At 36.8% G+C, this 20,752-nt stretch overlaps 1 protein-coding gene across 1 annotated transcript in view; it reads left to right on the top strand.

Annotated features, from left to right (window-relative positions):
- Positions 1-2,700: 2,700 nt before the first annotated feature.
- Positions 2,701-20,752, top strand: part of LOC127652183 (protein tweety homolog 3-like) — a 57,008-nt gene continuing 38,956 nt past the window's right edge. The window contains exons 1-2 of the mRNA XM_052138256.1: positions 2,701-2,989; positions 3,489-3,641. Coding sequence (XP_051994216.1) covers positions 3,516-3,641 — 126 coding nt within the window. The 5' untranslated portion in view covers positions 2,701-2,989; positions 3,489-3,515. The remainder of the gene's footprint in view (positions 2,990-3,488; positions 3,642-20,752) is intronic.

The following is a 20,752-nucleotide window of genomic DNA, read 5'->3' as shown; positions in this document are numbered from 1 at the left end:
GTGTGTGTGTATATATATATATATATAAAACATTTAGTTCCGGTCCTCGAATCTGATTGGATGAGAGACGTCCCATGAGCACTGATGGTCTGACACCATCAGCACTCCAATGCTTCACTTTGTGTGTGTATCACTCCACATTTGTTCCTGCCTTTCTAAACTAAAGTGTAAGAGCAGTGCAGAGCTGTCAAGAGCTTCTGCTTGTCTTTTTTTTACATTACATATGTTAGCCTGCAGGTGGTGGCCAAAGATCATTTTTGTGTGTAATATGAGCCAGTGAGGTGACCTGAAGTGAATGTGTCAGCTAGTGTTTACATAAAACAGCTCTTCGTGATCACTTGTATTACTACTAAAGCTATTGGAAATAGCTTTAAACTAGCATTGACTTCAGCATTATGACTTATCACAGCTGAGAGACACAACAGAATAATTAATTACACAATGGATGCTGTTTAAAATGGTGGAGGACATTGCGGTTTCTATAGTGATCGACCCTTGCAGGCCCGGACTGGCCATCGGGAGCACCGGGACAATTCCCGCTGGCCTGGCGACTAAGTTGGCCTGCTGCCAGCTAGCGTTTTTAAAAAAAATAAAAAATGCTTTTTATTTTTTATTATTATTATTTTATATTACTACCTTTACCAGTGATCATTTTTGAATTCGTCATTCAATAAAATTATTATTAATATTAATAACAATAAAAAATCATGAATCTGTTAGTCTTGACTGGCAAGGGTTCGACTTTACACCTCAGACAAACGGTTAAACAGAAAATGCAAGCAGCACCCGATGATGGAGAGAAAACAGCCAGGTGGAGCAGAGAGGGAAAGGACAAAAAAAAAAAAAAAAAGAAAGCACTCCAAGAAGAAGCAGCAAAATGTTGCAAAATTACTGACCTGTTCAGGGCTTCAAGTGCAGGTCAGATTCATCTGTAAATACTGTACTTTTTTCTTCGTTAACTTCATATTGAACTGCTAGCAAATGTAAGCAGTAGCGTCCGTCTAAGGTTACATTCGTGGAGAAATCAAAACAAATGAGTGCACACAGAAAACTCACAGAAGAAATGTACTGAGGTAAAAATTCTAATTGTTGTTTTTTTATTTATAACATATGATTTAGTTTAACATAACACAACTAAGGGAGCTGTTTTGCTGAATATTATCACGATTGAAAATGTTACATTGAATTTATTGTTCAATAAACAAGTAGCGTAGTTAATATTTATTATTAAGTTACTTACATTTTAGACACAAACCATATTAACTGTTTTTGTTCTATTTCCCCGACTAAAATAGTTCCAAAGGAAAGCTACAGTTACTGAATGATTCAGCGTTTTGAACTAATATTTTGTATGAATGACTCACTAATTAAGACGGTCACTTGCCGCCACCTATTGGCGGTTTAGTTTAATGTTTAAGTATTGCATTTTTTTATATTAAAACATTTATTTAAAACATCAATCTCATAACATTATTTATTGCAGTTGTAATTGCAGTGCACAGGACATTATGTGCAGACCCATTTGATATTAGGACTGCTTTAATTCTAGGTTGGTTGTTTATGTTTTTATGTTATGGTCATACTGTGAAATAAATGTAATTTGGGGGGACAAGGTTGTCCGTGTTTCAAAATTTTATTTGGGTGCATAGGATGGCCTGGATGGGTGTAGGATTTCCCGGCCTGAAATTGTGTCCCAGTCCGGCCCTGGACACTTGCACACTGGCTACTGCGAAATAGGGAGAAATACCCCTGCTTGGACACTATTTTTCCACTGAGAAAGCTGATCTTCAGAAATCTGACAGTATCTCGGCTTGGGAGTGGCAACAGGTGATTGGCTCCATCTCTCTCTCTCTCTCTCTCTCACTCTCTCACACACACACACACACATCCTTGTTTATCCAATAACTTGTTCAATACAGCACAAGCCATGATACTATTGAATTACTAATGAAGGGATGGACGCATCATTTGCGTAGAATAAAAAAGTAGAAATGTTAAATTTGGTTATATATATATATATATATATATATATATATATATATATATATATATATATATATATATATATATAAAACCAAATTTAACATTTCTACTTTTTTTATTCTACTTTCTACAGACTACAAATAAATGTTTTAATAAAAAATATGTTGTATGTTTATATTTAATACTACTCTAATAGTGGGCACTGGGCAGAAAAATATAAATTGTCAACTTAATACAAAGTAAATATTTTCCAGATATATTTCTTACATACAGTATATACAGTGGCAATATTAAAAACAATGATTTAATTTTAACGTTTTATAATACCACTCATACCATTTTCCTATCAAAGTATCAGCATTAAAACACAGTCTTTGGCATTAAAAAAAAATGGAAAACTTGTAAATTTGCATTAGGGGCTGATGTGATTTTTCTGTCAGTTGCGTCTCTTGGCCACTAGAGCTCAGTAAACACACTAATTTATTTGTGTATTAAAACGGACGTGGATGATTGACATTAACGACAGTTTCTTACTGTAGGCTGCTGCTCAGTGCCCACAAATAACTAGCTCAGCCCCATAATATTGGAAGTCCTTGCGTTCTTTTATCCATTTCCATGTAAAGCGATGGAAATGGGGAAGCGCTGATCATAGGCGTCCATTGGAGGACAGCGCAGGACCACAAAGCGCCTTTGGATGACATCAAAGCCAATTAATGCTCTTCCTTCACTTCAACTGACTTTGGATCGCTGGATAACATGCAGACACTTTTGAGCGCTCTGTGCACTTCTCACGTTAGATTCGGGGCTTCGGTGGACAAGATATAAACCCCCGAGACACATTCCATACATCAAAACACGAGTCTACATGCATGAAGGACTTCGCTACAATATTTTTCCATTCGGGGTCTTTGTGCCATTTGTTTTATGTATCAATAAGTAATAACAATTTCCTGAGCTCACTGGACGTTTTGTTTGTTGCTGGAAATATGGTTTAGCCTGTTAACGGGTAAGATTTTTAATAACAAAAGCCTGTCTAAGGGGCCGTTCACACTGGAGGCGTTTTTGCGTCCGTTTTAGCGTTTGAAATCGTTTTATTATGTAAACACGCGCTTGACGGAAGTCTTTGACCGTTGCGCCGCGTCTCGCGCAGAAGTTAAAACGCGTCTCGAGACACCTGCATCTAGCTATATTTAAGCGTAAGAACGCGTTCGGTCTGAACGGCCCTTAAGAAATCTGCATTTTCAACATTCCCAGGCTTAAATTAAATGATTATCATTGTCTTAAGATTCGACAAACTATCGAAATTATCTAATTACGAATCGCAGGGGAGTTAAACAATAGTGTTGCTCGCTTGCGGCTACAAAATAGTTGTGCATTTATTAGCTCTTTGGTGCAGATTTTAACCCCTGCTTAGCTGGAGACAGTGCGTAAAGACAGTTTAAATGCATTTGATGCAATGCGACATGATTGCATTGCTGCTGAATTAAATATTGTATATTTTGCAGAGATATATCGACATCTACACGGACACGATGGCTGCAGTGGTGAATTTTTCTCCGCCGTGGTGGGTTAACATTTTCCATCGCCTTCCCCACTTCAACCTACAGTTTCAGCTGACCAGTAGCGATTTCCTCCTGGAGGACTCCGAGTATCAAAAGGTAGGTCGAGTTCAAGAGCTGTGTGATTTTGGAAATATGAGCCAACATCAAGATTAAGCGCGCCGAGCGGCGTCATCAGAGGTTGTTATTTGGCATGACGTCACCCTCTGAAGCTTTTTACTGCAGCGCGGGCAACTAGTTGGATAAAATTAGTATTTTAAGGCCTTAGATTTTTGATTAATTCCATTCCCCAAGTGGCATGTATTCCAGCTAAAAAAATGGGGATTCATTTTGTGAACATGATGTTCTGTGTTATAACTCATAATTTCATTCAAGGTTGTGATAATGCATGATTTTATGGTTGACTTAGGTGTTCCAGAATATTAAATGGTAAGTGGAATCAGACATTTAGAGAGATAAAGGACTCGAGTGAAATAGGACGTTTTAAGAAAGCAAATAGATCAGATTTGATTAAAAGGAAGCACCACATTTACCCCTAAAGAGGTGGTATTTATGTTTGATCTGTTTTTAATGACTTCACCATCTACTGAACGCATGTTGCACATCAGAACATGTTGTCCAATTGCTGAACAGTTACTATCCAGAAAAGATGTGATTCTTAGGAGCTTTGGAGATAGAAAAAAAAAACTGTCTGAGTTTCAACCTTGCAAATCGTGGTGCATTTTTGTAGTTCAGCCCACACAAATGAATTAAAATTCACAAGGCACCATAAACATTTAAGCTACAGTACATGTACAGTACATTTCTAGACGTAAATGCAACATTTGGTCATATGTATTATATTCATTAGTTCGTCATATTTAATTTATTATGATTAGGGATCCAGTACTGCTTTTCAGCTCACATCACATCACTAGGGAATTACTGCCAGAAAATTTGGAAAACCATCTTATCTGTCAGTCTGACTCTGGGTATAAACACCTAATTAGTTTCTGTCACAGCCGAAGCACATTTCACCATGCTCTGCAAGGTATCTTGGAGTACCATTTAAATACCATAACACATGCATATGCATTCTGTTCTAAGGTTAGGTTATATAAACTCAGCAAAAAAAGAAACGTCCCTTAATTATTGAAAGATAATTAAAAAAAAATCCAAATAAGTTTACATATCTTTATTTTAAAGGGTTTAAACAATGTTTTCCATGCTTGCGCAATGAATCATAAACAATTAATGATCATTCACCTGTGGAACGGTCTTTAAGACACTAACAGCTTACAAGTAGTAGGCAATTAAGGTCACAGTTATAAAAACTTAGGTCACTAAAGAGACCTTTCTACTGACTCTGAAAAACACCAAAAGAAAGATGTCCATGGAGGCATGAGGATTGCAGATGTGGCCATGGCAATGTCCATACTGTGAGATGCCTTAGACAGCGCTACAGAAAGACAGGAAGGACAGCTGATCATCCTCGCAGTGGCAGACCACGTGTAACAACACCTGCACAGGAGCTGTACATCCAAAAATCACACCTACGGGACAGGTACAGGATGGCAATAACAACTGCTTGAGATACACCAGGAACGCACAATCCATCAGTGCTCAGACTGTATGCAATAGGCTGAGAGAGGCTGGACTGAGGGCTTGTAGGCCTGTTGTAAGGCAGGTCCTTACCAGACATCAACGTTTGAGCCCATACCAACCAGACAGGACTGGCAAAAAGTGCTATTCACAAATGAATCATGGTTTTGTCTCACATGGGGTGTTGGTTAGACTCGCGTTTGTCGTCGAAGGAATGAGCATTACACCGAGGCCTGTACTCTGGAGTGGGATCGATTTGGAGGTTGAGGGTCCATCATGGTGTGTCACTGCATCATCTGACTGAGCTTGTCATTTTGGGCAAACTCAATGCTGTGCATAACAGGGAAGACATCCTCCTCCCTCATGTGGTACCCTTCCTGCAGGCTCATCCTGACATGACCCTCCAGCATGACAATGCCACCAGCCATACTGCTCATTCTGTGTGTGATTTCCTGCAAGACATGAATGTCAGTGTTCTGCCATGGCCAGCAGAGAGCCCAGATCTCAATCCAATTGAGCATGTCTGGGACCTGTTGGATCCGAGGGTGAGGGCTAGGGCCATTCCCCCCAGAAATGTCCGGGAACTTTTAAGAGCCTAGGTGGAAGAGTGGGGTAACATCCCACAGCAAGAACTGGAAAAGCTGGTGCAGTCCATGAGGAGGAGATGCACTGCAGTACTTAATGCAGCTGGTGGCCACACCAGATACTGACTGTTACTTTTGATTTTGACCCCCCTTAGTTCAGGGACCACATTCCATTTCTGTTAGACACATGTCTGTGAAACTTTGTCTTAGTTGTTGAATCCTTTTATGTTCATACAAATATTTACACATGTTAAGTTTGCTGAAAATAAAAGCAGTTGAAAGTGAGAGGATGTTCTTTTTTTGCTGAGTTTATATATATATATATATATATATATATATATATATATATATATATGTATATATGGCCCTTTTAAGCTAATTTGCCACAACTTTGAAGGTATACTTGGGGTCATTGTCCGTTTGGAAGACCCATTTGTGACCAAGCTTTAACTTCCTGGCTGATGAGTTGAGATGCTGCTTCAATATAGCCAAATCATTTTCTTTCCTCATGATGCCATTTGTGAAGTGCACCAGTCTCTCCTGCAGCAAAGCACCCCCACAACATGATGCTGCCACCCCCATGGTTCATGGTTGGGATGGTGTTCTTCGGCTTGCAAGCCTCACCCTTTTTCCTCCAAACATGACAATGGTCATTATGACCAAACAGTAAAATTTTTGTTTCATCAGACCAGAGGGCATTTCTCCAAAAAGCAAGATCATTATCATTAAGAACATTTTCGCCTTGCATTGCGAGTAACGCAAACCTGCGTGTATTCCCCCTTCTCTTCCGGAAAAGGACAGGAGGAGGGACTTCTACGACTTGGTTCATTGTAAAGTACAACCAATAGCTAGAATCAAGTAGATTTTCAGAATTTATCAGGTAGTCCAACTTCCTCGCTCAATTTACTCCATGCGATGTCTTTTTTCGTCCGGTCTCTGTACATGTATGACGTTGTGTTATACAATTCCGGGTGCCCACACACCGCTACAACAATTTTTTCATAAAGTTTTCCAGATTTCTTCTGCTACTACGTCACTGACATCTGGATAATCTCAATGCTAATAGGCTTTCGCGACAACGCGTCATGCTAATTTTTCGCTCCAGTTGAAAAATTTCAACTCATGCGAATGAAGCGATTTCACGTGTTCGAGTCATGTAATTTGCGCCACCCGGCACAAATTCGCATCTATTTGCATCTTTTCATTGACTTTGTATGAAACACTCACTTCGCATTGTATGTGAAAGCACCATAAGGCTTGCAAGCTGAAGAACATCCCAACCGTGAAGCATGGGGTGGCAGCATCATGTTATGGGGGTGCTTTGCTGCAGGAGGGACTGGTGCACTTCGCAAAATAGATGGAATCATGAGGAAGGAAAATTATGTGGATATATTGAAGCAACTTCTCAAGACATCAGCCTGGAATTTAAAGCTTGGTCACAAATGGGTCTTCCAAATGGACAATGACCCCAAGCTAAGTTATGGCAAAATGGCTTAAGGACAACAAAATCAAGGTATTGGAGTGGCCATAACAAAGCGCTGACCTCAATCCTATAGAAATTGTTTGGGCAGAACAGAAAAAGTGTATGCGAACAAGGAGGACTACAAATCTGTCTTAGTTACACCAGTTCTATCTGGAATGGGCCAAAATTCCAGCAACTTATTTGAGAAGCTTGTGGAAGGCTACCCAAAATGTTTGACCCAAGTTAAAATATGTAAAGGCAATGCTACCAAATACTAAAAAAGTGGATGTAAACTCAAATAAAGCTGAAATAAATAATTCTCTCTACTATTATTCTATCATTTCACATTCTTCAAATAGGGATCCTAACTGACCTAAGACAGGGAATGTTTTCTACGATTAAATGTCAGGAATTGTGAAAAACTGAGTTTAAATGTATTTGGCTAAGGTATATGTAAACTTCTGACTTCATCTGTATATAAATATATATAATGCTTTTTATTTTAATTTCATGTCTTCATGGTAAGAAAGAACTCATAGGCGAACAAACTTACCATTAAAGGAATAACTTGCACTCCTATACATTTCGAGAAGAAATTTCTAAACATCTTAAAATAACACATTTTGACGATTAACTTATTTATTCTTTCAAATGACTACCAATATTAAAAAAACAGACATACAGCAAAAAAAGAAAACGTTACCGAATCCTTTGTGCTCTCTTGAGTGTTTTGATGTGCAAAGACTTTCACTGCAGCCTTAATGTAGATGTTGCGAGCACAGGCATTGTCAAACCTCAGAATAGCTAATCTGGACAGTCTTTCTTGTGTCATTGTGCTCCTGAAAAATTTATATTTCGAGAATGATCTTTCAGAAGTTGCAACCGTGCAGGTAATGTTAGAAACAACTTGAGAGCTGTTGCAACTTCAGGGACACTGGGCAGGATGGAGTGGTGTTTAATAAATAACAGCTGCGCAAGATCTGCAAAGGAGCCATGCTTAATCTCCTGTATAGTGGGCTTCAGCGCATTTCTGAAAGATAGCAAATGCATGGCAAAGTCTGGTGACAAGTCGTCAGTGTACTGAACCGCTAAAGCGTTGACCCTTGAAACAGATTGTTGTCAGAGAAGTGCTTTGGGGGCCCTTGTCCACTTCATTCAACATAACCTGTGTTTTAGTTGTCCTGTACATGTGTGAATTGTTGCACAAAAAACTGACACCCAAAAATGCTCCTCTGCATTTTGCAGATATTGATTTTTGCATAATTCATCAAAGGGCGTCTTAATGCGCCTTGTGGGCTTGTGAGTAAATGAAGACCAAACACCCCACGATTCTGCCAAAGCTTCTGATGTGGCTTTTAGGCTCTCAAACTCACCTTTTAGTTTGGTGAATGTGTCTGATGCATTCCCTAGGAGTTTGCTTGCCAGGATGATATCCACATTTTTATCTTGGAGGGCACGTTAGACATTGTTTACAGTCTCCAATATTTTGACCTGTATTGCTGTCACGAGGACAAATTAGAACTTCTCTATTACTTTTTTCATACCCATTGCTTTTGCACGCTCATCAGTTTTCTTAGAGAGAAGAGTGATTTTACTGCGTGCTTGCAAAACATCCACATAGCGAAGTTGCAAAGATTCAATTGCATCATTTATGGATGCCCAACACGTAGGACATAGTTGCTTCAAAGTACGCTGGCCAGATGAATTGGAGAGATGTCCCTCTAACAGTTCCCACCTCCTTTATGCTCCTACTAAAGGAGATGTAATATTTTTGTTTGGTGTAATAATATTCATGCATCTCTGTCACATGCTGACAGACGTCGTTGAGAACAAGATTCAAGCACACAATGGGGAGAGAGGGAGGGGTGTGCCCGCTCACTACAGCTCTGACGAATGCTGAATATGTTGGACCAATGGGCAAATATTTGATGGTAATATTAATTAATGGGGAATTGGCAACCCTGCAAAGATTCATGAATTGAGTTCTGTTCTAAAAATGCATACTCATATATTGGTGGATCTGTGATGGATCTATTTTAAACTAGTTTTATCACCAAGACATTTTAAGCTTTGTAATAGAGAATTCTGTGCCTTCTTTTGGTGTGTTTCTTTTTTTGCGCTCAAGCACATCTTTCTATTCTGTTGTGCTGAGAATTATTTAGAGTAACTACGCGATTGATAAAGATCTGCGTGGTTGAGATCGGTCCATGAGTAAACACACCTGCCCTGCGCTCGTGCCACTCTACCCACTGAGCCGTGCTAATAATTGGTGCAGATAATGTGGTTTCATTATGCTTATGGAGTGAGCAAAATGTGCTTCAAAAAATAAGGTTAGGATGACAGGGCAAGGCTGGATTCAGACCGCAGGCCTTGAGTTTGACACCTGTGTTCTAAAATAAAATGAGAAGTGATCAAAACAGACATCCTTACCATAAACCATCACCTTAACGAGAGTGTCCAAAAACAAAATGAGAAATGAAAAGCACATTTTCTGAAGCAACCACATTATTTTGTGTCACTTTTATTACACTTTTGTCTCATGTGTCAGTTTGCGTGCATGACTGGTCTCGAACTGTAGCCTTTCAAGTCCAAGTCCAACGCTCTATCAGGAAAACTATCGCTCAAGCTGATCACATTGGAATAAGTGTGTAAATGTAGGTTAGATTTGTAATACAAGCGTAAAAATTTATCAAATGATGCATTACATTTAAAAGATTTTGGAGATCATAACATAGCAGTGTGTGAGTAATAGTGAAAAATAAGTGTTTATAAAGATGTAATCATTGGTTGTACTCGTTATTTATGTGAAAGTTAATAAAATGCATTGTTGTTGCAGCACCTCTAGTGTTCATTTAACCAGGAATTTGAAGCAAAATGTAGAAGGTAGCACATAAAAGTCAGTTTGAAAAAAAAGGTATCTATAGTAACATTCATTCTATTAGTCTTGTTTGGCCAAACCAGTGGAGGACATCCATAAGATGCTTAGAAATGTGGTTGGCATAGTTGGTCTGCTCGTTGTGAGGTCACAGGAAAGCCAGGGGGTATCTGGGGTAAAATAGTATGAGATGAGGTCATGACAAGCCCTGGGGTCTGTCTGGTCTGGCAGAGCAGAAGGGAAGAGAACGAGGGAGGGTGTGGAGAAAAAGGGTGTTGGGTATTGGGTGTTGTTATTTTCTTTTTGACAAAAGATGAATGCACCTCTTTTTGTGGGGGTCTGTGAAAATTGGGTTTAATCCCCAATGCTACCCAGAGTGCTTTGCAGGCATCCTTTTGTCAAGTGGACACATAGTCTTGATGCCAGTACCCCCTCGCTCCCATTCTCATACTCTCACACACGCATACTGGAACACATGGGGTGGGGGGAATGCACTCGTTCACCTACAGATACATAGAGTAAGCAAATCTGCAATAGCATGCAATTAGAATAGTTTTTAATATACAGAATGTTTGGGCATTTGTCAACTTGAAAATTAACTTTCATTTTCATTGACCAACATTAACTCTAATTTTTCACAATCTAACTTTTAAATAATTTGACTATTAACAATGTCCAACAGTGTATGTACATGTATCACACGAGAGATTTATTTTTTCCTGAAAGTCTCAAATTCTGCATCTGCATGTTTAATAGAATTCTATGGTGGGAATGACTGATGGAAAAGTTTTTGAAATAAAGTAGTTGCCACATTTGTCATGCTAAGGCTAATTTAATAGTTATCATTTAATGCATCCTAAATGCACACAATTAAAAATATTTGTACACTTTCTGTATAATTTGACAAAATTACAGCTTCATTGGAAATGATGGCCTATAAAATAATTTGTTCACAAGTGATATTTCCCTAGATTTATTTTTTTATTCAAACATCACTTGCATGTTCTCCACTGACACTTTTGTCGACTTTATCAAGTGATGTGTTAAAAAAAAATAAAAAAAACTTTTATCAGTGGCACATTTTTTTACTGTGGTGGAAATGATGCTACAACTGTGGGACAGTTGTAAGTATCTCCCTTTTTTTGTTTCAGATTTTCAGAATGGATTTTTATAGTTTAATTTGGAATGTTTGGGTCTGGAACAAGGCTAAATAGTAAAACCTGTAAATCAAAAACCTTTTAAAAGAACAGTAAAGAAATTAGGAAGGCCTAGTAAAAAGTTAAAATCTGTTCGTTTTAATAAGAATCAACCCCTGGGACATGAAATTGCCTGAATTTCAAGTAACAACTTCATATGTATATGCTAAAACATATTTTTAGATGCTGTAAATGATCACAATTTCTTTTAAAGTCAACATGAAATCAAATGTACCTTATTTTCCACAGACCGGGTACTGTTGTGGATGATTCATCGGTGCACTTTATTCCGAAGAAAATAAATGCTTCATAATCTTTCAGCAAAATGTAACAACTTAATCTGCCTATGAAATTACTTTTCTTCACCTAGCCCTCTTGTTTTTCAGTACCACCCCCCCCCCCCATAACCACATGTCATAGAAACAACTTTTCATGATCCAATTTCATGACCTTCATTAATTCTACAAGTAAATATCCTGTTACCATTTCTATTTACCTTTTAGATGTTCACATGAAAGGACCAACACTGTGTGACAGTGTCTAATCTGTGTGATTAGAAATGTGTTATTCAAAATATTTCTATAGCTGGATAGTGCTATCACTGCTTGTTCTTTGCATGTTATGTCCAATTTCTAAGCAGACACCTTTCTAAACAGATTTTTCAACAGACAGCAATCCAGCTCAACTTCCTTTATAATGGGACAAAGTTAGAACACAAGCACTACATATGAACTCATACAGTACCAGTTTAGCATTATTCAGGCTCCAAGGCTCTCTTCAACAATCCTTAAAACTGTGCTTATATCCTGGCACCAAAAAGAAGACATACATGTGCACTTTTTGGATTGAAAACATATGTGTGACAAAGGGTTCGCTTGGACCCTAGTGCACTCAGCGCATTCGTTTGTCTGGATCTGGCCCATCAGAAGCTGCCAAAATGTGTCAGCACTTTGTCTTCCTCTTCTTAAATTTAATATCACATGGACTGTATTTACAACCATACTGGTTGTTCTAATGTCTTTCTATTGAGAAGATAAGATAAAGGGATTGTTCTTTTTAATCGGGTTCCTTTTATTCAGTTGAATTGATTTGCAAAGCTTGAGGGGGTGGTATTTTGGAAGTGGAACCATAACCAATGTAACATTTTACACAATGTGTGTAACTTCATCGAAAACATATATACAAACAGCAGTATTTAATTGAATTTTATTCATTTTTTTAACATTACAAAAAATGTTGACTCAAATAAATCAGATAATCAGCTTTTTGAACTGGTTCATTGAAATGAACTGTCTAAATAAATTGATTCACTAGAATGATTCAGACTTCTCAACGCTACAAGATAACACCGTCATTACATTGTGACCCCTTTGATAGTTCTAGATGTTATACTATAGAGAATTAATTCTCAAAGAGCTCAGACCTCTGGGTTATTTTTAGTAAATGCAGGGTTTCTGTGATATATTGTGATAGAAACACCAAAATGCCAAATATAAATAAATAAATCAGGGACTAAAACTAAATGTTTTTAATTTAGTTTAGTTCTGAGCAAAAACTGTATTTTTTTCATTCCGGTTCAGAAGTTTGTAGCCTCCTTTCCAAAAGGTTACTAGTTAGAACAAAGTAAAAGAATGGTTTATAACTTTCTTTTTAAAATGACAGTACTCTGTGCTAAGGGGTGGGTAAAATACCAATTGCAGTGTTGCCAGATCTCAAAATACAATTTTCAATCTGGAACAATTGAAAATCACTTTGTTTTGTTATTTTTTTTTTACATTTTGCTAAACATTTAGTTTTTTTTCGTTTTTTGTTTTTGCTCCTTGAACCATTTTTAGTCCCTGATAAAAATATAATATAAAGGTTCATAAAAATGTAACAAGAATAACAAGAAATATTTCGTGTGTATTTGCAAAGACAGACTGATCGCACTGTGAATTTGGCGTGATTAGATTAAAAAAGGGTGCTGAAATCGGTCTGTGCTTACTGAATTTTGAACCACTGCCCCCTGTGGCTAAAGCTGGAAATGTTGTTGAGGTGAAATGTTCACAGAGTGGCGCCAAGATTTAGTTGTAGGTTTAGTTGTAAATGATGTAATACAGTCAAAACAAATGCATTTTGTATTAACCATACACCCTAAACCAAACCTCAACTCTAAACCTAACATTAGAGGAGAAATATGTCATTTTAGATCAAAAAGGCAACCTCAGAACCACGTGCACTGATGTTAATGTGAACATGAATACTTCCTGGTATCCATGGAACAAGAACCTGTGTCTTTCAGTAACACCAGAGGGAAAAGGTATATATGGGTGAATGGATGCAAAAATGTCTGAATGGGGATGCCCCTTGCCAGTAATTTGGCAGAATGTGGTTGATTTCAGGACAGATTTCATCATGTGATTTTATTGGCAAAGATGTTGCACTATTCATTATATATTGAAAGGTTATCATTACTTTATGGTAAATAGTGGGATGGGAATACAAAAACAATGCAAACCCCTGCTCTGTTACCATTATGTGTGCCCCGAGAAAACCTGGAACTCCTTTGACTTGCAGTCTCCTTCCTGTACTAAATGGGATTATCAGATGCTGTAAATGTGTTTCGGTTATTATGTTAAAGAAATTAAGCTTCTGTTTTTTCAGTATTACTGTACTGATGTTTCAGTCAGTTTGATCTGTTCATTGTCCTAAATGAGAGGAATACATGACTCTGTCTGAATTTGAGGATATTTCTGTTTGCTGATGATGGCTTCAGCAGCCATCATGTTGCCACAGGTCTCGTTTGACATGTGAAAAGTGCGCTAGTGTTTTTTTCTCAGTATGGAATGCTGGAATAATTAAAAGCATATTGGGCAGGAAAGGGGCCCAGCTGGCAGGAAGTAACGAGTAGTCGTGATGAAACGATTTACATGAGAACACCGCATTGTATACACACATACTAATTACACATACGCACAGTGAGTTAAGAGGAAAATGCAATTGTGCTTAAATGGCCTTGATTACTGTTTTAACGTTCACCATTATTTTCTTAGCACAGATGGGGTAATATGGCTTAAAGAGATATTTTGTGGTTTTGTCAATAACAGTATATGCCACAAAAGTATTACTATGTAAAATTGTGTTGTAAAATGCCAGACTCACACATTTATAAACTATTATGCTAAGCATTTAGATAACTGGGTTTGAATTTAGGGCATAATCAGAAAGCGGCAACTTCTTGCCATCCTGCTAGTTATTACAGAGGCTGACCTATACAAACTTATGTTAAGTCTCTCCCTCTATCTTGTTCTCTCTCAGGATTGGTAAATGGGCTGCAACTAAAGATTATTTTAATAATTGATTAATCTAATGATTATTAGCTCTTAACCGACTATTCAGCTTGTTCCTGACTTAAAAGGTTGTATTAAACATGCTTACTAATAATAAAGAGGACAAAGTCATCTTTGAAAAATACCTCTAAATGACATTCACTGAATTCAATGGAAAAATAATTTTTATTAAGTTTAATTCAGTAAAAAAATCACTGCAAAAAATCCTATTCTTATCAAGTGTTTTTGTCTTGTTTTACATTTTAAAATTGTCTAAAAATCCTTAAAACAAGATTCATTTACTTGAGAAGCATCATATAAGATATTTAGACTTGCTTTAAGAGAATGTATCTTAGATATAAGTATACGTGTATTTTTTCATTTCTGCAAATGCAGAAAAGACAAAATATATTTATATTCAAGATCTATTCTGTAAAAGCAAGTCTAAATATCTTATATGCTGCTTCTCAGGTGACTGCATCTTTTTAAATGATTTTTAAATTTTAAGATATGTTTATTTTGTATATTATATTCAACATTCTCAGATAATAATTTTTTTTCTGCAGTATATTTCCTAAAGTAAATGTACATTGTTTTAGATATTTTTATTGGAAAACAAGCCAAAACAAATCAAAAACATATATTGTTGCAGTGTATAATGGGGCAAAGACTTCCTCTCTCACCTTTCTGTTCACATCAATCCATCTTTAACTCACAAAAAAACAAACTTTCTCTTATTAATAAAGCTACGTATTGCCAATATTCTTCATGATAAGAAATGCACTGTGACATATATCATGATTCAATAAGTTATGAGCCATCACATTATAATCTAGCTGCATTAAGCGTGTATGCTCGAGGGATGAGCGTCCTCGCGACAGAGTGTGCATCAGTCGGGTGCAGTATCAATCTCTCCACCTAAGCTCAGGACATTTGTGCAACTCATAATTCAAGTTTGTAGTTATTTACATGATCTGCATCCATATTATTTGAACTTTAATAAAGCTGTAACGCATTAAATATAACTGCATTAAAGAGTTAACGCCAGGGTGTTTCCTTTAACGATGCAAGTTTGGCTGCAGCTCCACTTATTCCAAAATAGTGCTTCTGTATTTACTTATTTAGTATTTTTGCATTTTAATTCCCTCATAATTTGCGATCTACATCACCTGAAGCTGTTTTGAAGTTTAGAGTGCATCTGGACTGTGAGGTTGTGTAATTCTTTCTCTCCTCAGTCAGGCGTGAACTGCAGTGCTGCTCTTTTAGTCATCATTAGAGTTTAATATGATCTCATGCTACATTAAACGAGATCAAACGACTATAGGAAAACGTACATTTTTGTAGACAATTTTTTATTGTCGATAAAGCCCACTAATCGTTTCAGTCCTAGTTGTAATAAGATCATTTTTTACGATTTACAGACTTCCTCCCCACTCTCATCTGGATTTATTCATCTAGTCTCTTCACTTTGGTCTTGATCGCTGTTTAGTCTGTTTTGTGTGATCACATTTAAATCTATTGCCTAGTCTATATATTATATTTTCCAGTCTGTTTTGTGTGTGATCTCATTTAAATCTATTGCCTAGAGACTATACATTACATTTTTGTCTGTTTTGTGTGATCTCATTTAAATCTATTGCCTAGTCTATACATTGCATTCCCTAGAAATCTCAGCTTTATATACTTACTTTCTTGACAAACTATCTGTTTCTAAATTCAGGAAGTTAAATAGTCTATATTAAGTCTGTAAGATATTAAAGCATGAAATCAAAATGGGAGTCTGTTAGCTTTGAGGTCATCAACATGCTAGTTGACTCCTAAAAGTTGACAAAAGTAACTGTAAAGGGAACAATAGAAAGGAGGAGGTGAGAACTGCCTTGACAATATAAATAATAGTTTTAATATAAAACTGAAACAAAAGACACAAACACACATGCCGGTCAGCTGACCGTAAACGATCTCTCTCTCCTCACACCACCTTCCGTAGTCGGCCTTTATCCCTCTAGAAGGCTTAATTAGCCTGATAAGGGTCTAGGTGTGTATAATCACGACTTTTAGCAACATATTATACATTTAAAATTAACAGTATTTCTCTTTGGGGAAAACAGACCAAAATATTTATAAATCATCATGTACTCATCGGCGTATCCAAAATGTTGTCCAATAAAGGCTCTCATGCAAGAGAATGCCACTCCCCCTAATACCACCTACTTCTGAATTGCTACAGCAAATCATGGTTCCTGACTGTGATGTAAACTAAAGGCTGTTGGCTGTTTAATAAATGGTCAAGTCCTTCAAAGTGTCCAACCCCAATTTCCTGTTTTAATAAGAAATACATCAACACATGAGGAAAAATGTGCTCATCAAGCAATTTCAAGAGGACTTTAAGGTAATGAGGATGTATTAGTACAAGCTGATACTTCATCCACACTAATATCTGTATGGATGCTGTCAGTGGTGACTGATTCAAATAAGGTTTTACACATCAGCAGATGGAAGCTGACATCTCCTCACTCACAGGTCCCTAAACTCTCGCAAAAGTTTAGAAATTTGTATTATTATTTACTTTGTTCCAAACCTGTATTACCTTTTGAACACAAATGGAGATTTTAACATGAATGTTTGGGTGAGTAAAAGATGACAGAACTTTAAAGGGATAGTTCACCCAAAAATGAAAATTCTCTCATAATTTACTAATCCTCATGCCATCCCAGAAGTATATGACTTTCTTTCTTCTGCAGAAAACAAATGAAGATTTTGAAAAGAATAACAATACATTGAAAGACAATCACTGACTAAGTTTACATGGATCCCAGAAAGCAGCTTATTGAAAAAAGCGGGTTATTGTGAGAAAACCGGATTCCTGTTTACATGCACCGTTTAAGTGGTGTACTCTTTAATCCCGTATACATGGGGCTCAGTCAGTAAGCAGCTTTCTCCACAGCGATGCTTGTGTAAATAACAAGCATGGCATCCAAAGAAGACTTTATTATTTTACTCTGTTAATTCGCTTTATTTCCATATATTCCAGAGTTGTGGATGTGTTTGTTTCCTTAACTTACTATCATGACCTGCAGCTGATTGGCAACGCAGTAGTGCTGTTCCCCTCTTACATAAAACTCAAGGATTAACATGGCTACATTAAGCAATGTTCTCCAAGGAAACCTAGGTGTGTTAAACAGCTTTCTCTTAATCCCTTAAACAGCGTAAGGAAATCAGCGTTCTTGTTTACATGACTTTTCATAATGCTGCTTTCTGTAAACAGAGAGATAAACTGTTTTCTGAAGTGCATGTAAACCATGGTCACTGTCGGACGTTAAATCCTCTGCTGTGAGTAATGTTCCTGCAGAGCGCTAGATAGTGCTAGGAACTGTAATCAAGCTTGAAATCTTGATCACCAAGGAGACTGCTAATATCATGATTTATAGCAGTGGATCTCAACCTTTTTTTGATGAACACCCCCCTATTTCATTCCCTTAGGAACTTGACAATAGATTTGATTATCATTACTAATAAACACCCCCAATTGTAACCCAATGCCCCCCCACCCCCCTCTACTAATTTGCTCTCGGTGCCCCCTGGCATCATTTGGATGCCCCCTAGGGGGTGGTACCACCCCCCCTTGAGAACCCCTGATTTATAGTGAAAGAGGAGTTGCATTTTGGTCTGTTCTCACCCCAAATCATTTGGTTTGCTTTAGAAGAATTTGGATTTAATCACAGGATTCTTATGGATTACTTTTATGCTCCCATTATGTGCTTTTTGGTGGTTAACATTTTTGGTACACTTTAACTTGTGTTGTATGGACATACAGAGCTGAGATATTGTTCTTAAAATCAAATTTTTTTTGTTCTGCTGAAGAAAGAATGTTGTACACATCTGGAATAGCATGAGGGTGAATAAATGATGAGGGAATTTCCATTTTTGGCCGAACTATTCCTTAATGTTGTGAAAATCTAATGACATCACCTTCAGGCTTTAACAATATCTCAACCCACTTGAGATCAAATAAGTACCCAGGTTTATCTTTAAGGGTGTAAATGACATCACTGTGTAGGCGCTGTTGCTGGCATGTATGACATGTGATCCTTCCATGAGAGTTGATCATCAGGGTCACTCTGGGTGTCTGAGGGAAATTAGTGGTCTAGCTTTTTTTCAGCAGCCCCTGACCTCATGGTGTGATTATTGGCTGTTTGCATATATTACATTCTATATTCTGAACTGAATTGGCTAAGGTTATTTATAGGTTAGAAGAGGTTACTGACCATGTTTTAATACACCTTTATGATATGGATAAAGGTTATTCTCAGGAAATTTCAATAATTTTTTATTTTATTTGAAAAGGTTACTGCTGAACTTTTAAGAAATGTTGGTTTTCAACTCAAAGTACCTGTACAATATACAGTGGGGGATCACTGTCTAATATTTAGCCAATTTTTCTGCCAAATATTCAGATTAGTTGTTATCAAATATGGAGTTTTCAGTACTTTTATCCCCAATTCTAAATATTTAGTTAGTTTGTAACCGTTGCAAAGTAGTAATATTAGTAATAGTAATAGTTATTTATAAGCCTAAACTGTAAAGGCCTACGTTATTTCAACCTCATCACCCTTAGATTTGAATTCCTACTTATAATTTAAATAGATAACTGAGGATACTGATCATGCTTAATGTGGTCTACCCAATCATGACACGGTCCTGGATCAACATCCTTGTTGATCCTTGAGCAACATTTGAGGGTAAGGTTTAGGACTGGGGTTATATTAACAACATTCTTATCAATGAACAATTTCCTTGTTGATTTTAGGGATATATTATGTTTAGGGATGAGGATTGGTCTATGATTTTTTGATAGGAGTTTTGTTCCAGGGCCAACAAAGGAAGTTGTTTTTGGATCACATCCTACTTGGCTAAATTACTTTGTGTGTGGTTAGGCAGACTTGTATACAGTAACACTACCGAGCTCTTATATCACCACTCTGAAACCAAGAGTAGTCACCCATGTTCAGGGTGACATAATTTTGCTGAATGTGGAGAATCTAGTGCTACAGAATAGCCATGGATTTAAAAAAAATCTAGATCATGACACTTCTGGTGCGGTGGAAGAGCTGCTGCATGTAGATCTGGATTAAACATTTAGGACCGCGTCTTGCAAGAATGTCTCTTTCATCTGAAAGAAAGGCTTTTTATTCAGAATAGCACTTCACTTACAATGTTTATTGCCAAGTTGGATATGGTACCATGGTAATATTCTTTGAAGTACCTTGGGGCATGTAAATACCAGGTATTAGTGATGTACAAAACTACATATTTTTAAAATTGACTAGTTGAATAATCAGTCTAAAGGAAGCCCAGGAATAATGTAGGCTGGCTTTCTGATTCATATGACCCTGATTTGATAGGGGCCATTTATGATTCGTTCTTGTTTTTTTACAAAATGGCTAGACAGAGCACAACGGAATGGAACAGAATGAAAGTGCCTTGAGCCTAGTTTTTAACTTGACACACCATCTTAAAAATACAACGCTCTAGTGCGACACAGTGCAATGGCCAAAGAAGCCTGTCTGAATGTGTATATGTAGCAGCAGTGCTTTAAAGGGATGAATTTAAGACACATTTTCAAGAGGGTTTTGCTGTGCAAACTATGTAACAACTAAAGCTCAGAAAACTGTCAGCATGCTAATTATAGCACTATTTAAAAAAATAAAAATATATTAAAATATTTTGATAAACTATTCGACCACACTAATTATATGCATGCTAATTATAGCACTGCCATGAAAAAAATAAAAATATATTAAAATATTTTGATAAACTAGTCGACCACACTAATTATATGCATGCTAATTATAGCACTGCCATGAAAAAAATAAAAATATATTAAAATATTTTGATAAACTAGTCGACCACACTAATTATATGCATGCTAATTATAGCACTGCCATGAAAAAAATAAAAATATAAGAAAATATTTTGATAAACTAGACGACCACACTAATTATATGCATGCTAATTATAGCACTGCCATGAAAATATAAAAATATAAGAAAATGTTTTGATAAACTAGTTGACCACACTAATTATTTGCACACTAAATATTGCACTGCTGCAAGCAAAAAAAAATACAAATAAATACAAATATATATATATATATATATATATATATATATATATATATATATATATATATATATATATATATAT

Source organism: Xyrauchen texanus, chromosome 11 (assembly GCF_025860055.1).
Source record: "Xyrauchen texanus isolate HMW12.3.18 chromosome 11, RBS_HiC_50CHRs, whole genome shotgun sequence".
Taxonomy (NCBI): Eukaryota; Metazoa; Chordata; class Actinopteri; order Cypriniformes; family Catostomidae; genus Xyrauchen; species Xyrauchen texanus.
Note: the sequence above shows the minus strand (reverse complement) of the source record. Positions and strands in the feature narration are given on the sequence as shown.